Source organism: Plecotus auritus, assembly GCF_963455305.1.
Source record: "Plecotus auritus genome assembly, chromosome: 4".
Lineage (NCBI taxonomy): Eukaryota > Metazoa > Chordata > Mammalia > Chiroptera > Vespertilionidae > Plecotus > Plecotus auritus.
The window spans coordinates 63,409,192-63,415,191 of record NC_137775.1 but is presented as its reverse complement, the minus strand read 5'-3'; the positions used below and the strand labels follow the sequence as shown (position 1 = coordinate 63,415,191).

The 6,000-nt window shown below is 35.1% G+C and overlaps 1 protein-coding gene across 1 annotated transcript in view; it reads right to left on the bottom strand.

Annotated features, from left to right (window-relative positions):
- Positions 1-1,443: 1,443 nt before the first annotated feature.
- Positions 1,444-6,000, bottom strand: part of LCA5 (lebercilin LCA5) — a 43,231-nt gene continuing 38,674 nt past the window's right edge. The window contains exons 7-8 of the mRNA XM_080666739.1: positions 5,668-5,800; positions 1,444-4,173 (exon numbers count right to left, since the gene is read on the bottom strand). Of these exons, the coding sequence (XP_080522865.1) occupies positions 3,338-4,173; positions 5,668-5,800 (969 nt within the window). The 3' untranslated portion in view covers positions 1,444-3,337. The remainder of the gene's footprint in view (positions 4,174-5,667; positions 5,801-6,000) is intronic.

The window sequence follows — 6,000 nt, the reverse complement described above, 5'->3', positions numbered from 1 at the left end:
TTGGCACCCACCTGCACCTGCTGATTGTGTGTGTGGAAGGTGGGAGGCTCAAAAAAACAAAACAAAACAAAAGCAATGGCACCTGCTAGCACCTCTGTCCTCAGAAAGAGCTGCCCTGAGCCCTGCCCTTTAAGCCCTCATCCTGAAGCCAGTCAATTCAATTCCTCCCTATGTGCCCATGCTGTTTAAGCTGCTGCCCTACACTGACGCCCAGAACCAGTGAGGCTGTGAGTTAATCCGTATGCCTGGGATTGCCTGGGACTCCAGCAACTATTCATCTCACTTGGGAGCAATCCCCACAGGTTTTCACAGCCAAATGGTATGAGGACTCCTCTCCCAGCACTGGTGCTCTGGGCTGGGGAGGAGGGTGTGGAACTGGGAACCCTTGCTCCTCAGGGATGCCTCTGCAGCCGAGCTATCCCCCCGTTTCATAATTACCACCCCATAGGTATGGAACTCTGTGTCTCCTCCTCCTCCTCCTCTTGTTGTGGCTTCTTTATAACCTTATAGTACTCCAGCTTGTCTTCAGGTGATTCTCAATGATGGTTGTTGTGTAATTTGATGTGGTTATGGGAGGAAGCAGGACAGCATTTACCTCCTTCATTACCTTGACCAGAAGTCTATGCTTTATTTTTAAAATTATGTCCTGAAAGAAACTAGTAATTAGCTATAATAGCTGATATTTACTGAATGCTTATGATAGACCAGACACCCAGTCAAACATTAACCTAAGTTTTTCATTTATTCCTCAAAACCACCTTAAGAAGTGTTTTAAGAAATCTTGAACAGCTGACACTCAGGGAGGATGGGTGGGCAGAGATGGCTCAGCATGTTCTGCATCCACTCTGTGAGGGCAGTCTTACTCTCCTGGCATCTAATACAGTGCAACATACCCAGGAAGCACTCATAATGAATGAATACATGCTCTTTACTAAAAGAGCACTTTCAAATGATATAATAGGGGACTTTCTTGTGAAAGGAGCATTTATTGCGTAGAAAGGAAAAAGCTTTAAAGGCAGATCCTTCCTTGATAATTTATGGTACCTTCTTTAATTCTAAAAAGTCCATTTTGTTACTGTAATACAAATTTCCCATCCCCTTTTCATCAGGCAGATACACATCTAATAACCAACAAGGGATAAGTTTTAGTATGTCTGAATATGAGATGGAGAGGAGAATAAAAACAACAGCAAGTCAGCCATATAATAAGTTTATGATTTAATTTAATTCTTTACCCCCACCTTTTTTTATTATGAGCAATATGTCATTATGATAGCTATTAAGGATAAAAAGGCTAATTAAAACTATAACCTGATAAGACTAGCATACTAATCTGATTTAGGGTAAATTAAGCTAAAAAGAAAGGTGAATAATGAAATAAAAATTAACCCTGTTTCCATTATATATTCTCTAAGGGACCCAAAGTATCACTCAAACAACGAGTCACAGTTTTTAACTTTATTAGTAAAAGTTCTGAGTACAAATAACAAATTTCACTTGACATTTAGAAATAAATGATTTACTCTCTATGGTTTGTTCATAAAGAAAAACCTGTTCTGTACATTTTAATCTCCAATTTTAATGCTTCAGACCATAATGCTTCTAAGTCTATGACTTAACTTTAGGTTTAAATTTAATAATTCTGTCTTGTTGCATCTGGTTAAAGAGCCTCGAAAACACCAGGTAGAGAAAAGTAAGAGAGTAATTAAAATGACCTGAATATAAAACTTTACCAAAGTGCTTTTCAAAAAGCTTGTAAGACAAAGTAACCTAAATATTAGAATACTTTTGGCAGAAAAACTAGCAGTTATGAACAAAATTAATATTACATAATATTTTATCAAGAACTGCATTACAATATTGTGGTTCACATATATTAGACTACACTAAATGTGTATTTATATCAGATATAAAAATGTATTAAAACATTTAAAAAATACAGTTTAGCACTTTTGGGAGATTCAATTCCCAATAAATGACAGGAATATAATTTAAAAGACAGCTGGTATATCTTTTAATTAGAGACCTAACCAGGTAAGTCGTGTCAAATAGTTATGAAATTATATTCAATAATAAGCATTTATAAGAACTCAAGATAAAACACTAACACTTGCACCCTCATCAGTATGTATGCTTGGCATTAGAAATCATACTGAGTGAAAAAATAAAAAAAGACCTCACTTTAGAATAAGTGCCAATCTACATTTTTTTACTCTTCCTTCAACACACTTTTTCTACCACTTTCCATTTTAAGTGTTAACAGAAAACTCTCCTTGGTTGGTAATGTATTACTACTTCTTAAAGACCAACCATACCCAGCATAATCCAAGGTCATAAAATCCTTTGTAGATAAAGTGAGCTACAAAGAGCAAGACTAATTAATGCAAATGCATTTCAACAGTAAAACATCCACCCTACACTGCAAGTCAGAAATCCCATTTCTAAAACACCTTTAACTGCAATAGTGTTACACTATCACTGTCTCTTTGATTTGACCATAAGTTCAAATCTTAATATATATTTTAAAATTTCCAAGTTATGTTACTTTGGAAACATAATTGAGTTGAAAATCTTTCTATATTGGAATGAAATCTCAGATTCAAATAATGTAGAACAAGAAGAGGAATTACTGTTTACACTGGGAGCCATGTCAGGAGAATTGTCCATGCAAACTAAAGTCGTCTGAATTGAACCTAATGTTAGCACAGTTGTAGGTAGGTGATTTATGGGACTTATAATTGGGAAATGAGTAGTGCTTAACTATGGTTCTTTCCAAAGGAATGGGAAATCCCAATGTGACAGCGTCCACTTACAAGTAGCTCAGACTTGCCATGTAAGAAAGGGACCTGTACCCCTAACCAGTAAAGACGAGGCTCCGAAGCAGCATCCATTCTCCACCACCTGGGAGTTTCAACACTTCCCAACAGTCTCTCATCCTTAATTTACATTCAGTAATCAGCAGGGAGGCTATTCTTGGTTATATCCTCACTGAGCTAAGCACAAATAAATAAATAGGGATTAAAAATAGAAAATAAACTCCAATGGAGTTAAACTTCCCAAAGAGCTGATTTAAGAGGTAGAATCTATATGTAAATAAAGTAAAAACGAAGTTAAGATATATATCTCTATTTTTGTTTCATTCAAAAGAGCCTCCTTCATACTTGGCAAACTAGCTAAGTGGTGTGATATACTTTACTTATTTTTATTTGCACTGTATTTATCTATTAAAATCACTCCTTAATAAGGACTTTTCAATATTAAAAAGTCTAAATGTTTATAACATATACTATTAAAATATTGTATTTAAAATTGGAAAAAAAGTATATACCCTAGTCACTCATCTCAGTGCTACTTCTTCAATTTCATCTTCTACAGAATCAACTGGTTTATGGTTTGCCTTTTTTAATCTGTGCCTGTTTGGATTAAAACCTCTTCTTTCGTTGAGGAAAAAGTCATCTTCATCATGTCCTCCACCCCTGCTGCTTTTGTCCCCAGGGAGAACATTTAAAGGGTCAGAGTCTCCCTTGTTGGCAGCCAGGGAATTCCGGTCACTGCTTTTAGAGGATCCAGTGCTGCTGGCACTCGTACCAAATAGCTGTTCCATCAGATTGGCTTTTTTCTCTTTTCTTGTGGTTAAATCTGCGCTGTCTTTACTACCAAGTTTCTCTATACTGTTTCTTTGGAAATCCAAAAGGCTACTTTTTTGGCTAAATGGACTGGACTTCCTTGTGTTTGCAAATGAAGGCACATAGCTGCCAAATGCAAGCTCATTTGGAGAGAGTGGGCTTCTGATACTTCCTGGAGTCTGACCATCTCCTTTTGAAGTTAAAACACTGATATCTTGTAAGTGATGCCCATTAAATAATCTCTCTGAGGAGTCAGAGAACATGTATGGTTTGGGGCTTCTCTTTGGGGAGGGCAGTTTAGATTCCAAATCAGGTAGCAACGGCAGAGGAGGACATTTTAGATTCAGAGACTCTTGTTCTCTGCTGATTTCCTTCAGTTTAGCAAGTAGCAGTTCTCTCTTCAGTCTGTCTTCTTCCTCTTCATCAATATTTTGAATTTGGTACATTTCCACTTGGTATCTTCCAGTTTCCAGTGGTGTTTTTTCTTCTCTCTCCAGCATAGATGCCTTTTCCTTTTGCTTTTTAGCAAGTTCTTCTCTTTCCCATTCTGTATGAAATCAAATTTTAAAACTGAAATTTACAACAGTCAATATTTTTAAACATAAAATCTCAACTCTCATCTTTGACAAAACAACAGTCTTTATTTAATTTGGGCATTATCGGTATAGTGAAAATGGACACCATAAGAAGGGTGGTGGGATGGATGGGGAAGACTTATCTTAAAAATGAATGGAACCTATGGATGTCATACCCTGAGACAGACACATCACTTATGTAATATTCTGACAGAAGATGCTTTAACCTGAATCTAATTAAGAGAAAGCTTCAGATAAACCACAAATGAACATTCTATTTTTAAAAAAAATGGGTCTGTATTCATCAGTAATATCAATCTCACAAAATATTTTTTAAAATGCTATGAAGGACAATACTGTGTCAGCTGATAAAACTAATGTAGACAGCAGATTAGAGAAATGGGTTGTATCAAAGTAAAATTTACTGAGGTTGAAAACTATACTGGAATAAAATATTAAAAGAATGTCCTTATTTTGGAGAAAATATACATGAAAGTATGTTAGGTCTACAACTTAAACAGTTCTTTGGCTATTGCTACTTTGCTGTAATTTTGAAATGATTTCCAGGTAAAATAATTAAAAATATTAACATATGTAAGAACACTCTGCATTTGGTAATTTTAGTGAATGGCAAACATTCTCACTGATGTAAGAAATCATTCCATATAAAGTCCAGGAAAAATGTAAGTCAAGAAGGACAAAGAAAAGTGACAGTCTGTTACTTTATTCCTTTTCCTGGTACCCAGAAAGAATTGAATAGAACACCTAATTGTCTATTCTACAGTTTAACATGTGAAAGCATCTTCCTTTCTGAATTAACCAATAGTGATGTAAATATAGCTTCTATTCAACTGTTAACATTGTTTTAAATCCATATAGTAATTTAAGTAACAATTACCAGTAGTCACAATTTTATGTTCCATTAACTTTGAGAGGGGAAAAAAAGGATTTCTCTGTAAGCAGCCACTATATAATAAAATACAATCAAAGGATTAGCCTCATCTATACCTTTAAGATCTTTTATCCAGACGGAAATAAATTTTATTCCTGAACTTCATTTATAGTATCTGAAACCATGCGAGTTGATTCACTAAACTTCCACACTAATGGTTGAACATATTAAAGATTAACTTATTAAAATCAACGAAAAATTATAGGAATATATTCAGGACCTCACAATTCATTAATTTTAACGCTTAGGCTAGTCTACACACTAAAGAGTTTCAAGGTCAAGACAATAAAGCGGGTTGTACTTCAGTCATATCTTAATCAAACTTTAATTAATATACAAATAATTTTTTTCCCTTCGCCTGAATTTTTGAAGGTAACTTTGTCATTATTCCCTACCACTGTTATCAGTCTTTTCTTGGTCTGTATATCCAATTCACTCTTCAGCTGGAAGACATTAGGGGATGTTAACCCTTTCCCAAGGGATGCTGACTCATCACTTGCTTAAACAAACTCACCATCCTCCAGCTTCTCAACCTCTTGTTTTACAACATGACTTCTTTGATCTTTAACAACATTTTCTTCTCTTTCCTCAACTGGGTTTAGAATCCCTGTTTCTTCATGCTCATCTCTCTCTTGAGATTTCAGGTCCTATTACACATTGTTTAAAAAAAAAAAGGAGAAGCTACTTAAATATTGTAGATTTATCTCTCATTAAGCATGATACCAACTGAGAAATTAAAGCAAGTTTTTCAGTAAATCAGATGTAACATCTTTTGAACGATGCTTCAAAAGTACACAGGTTTATTTCTTAAAGAAGCATTTATAAGCTATATCTAAACCAATCCTAT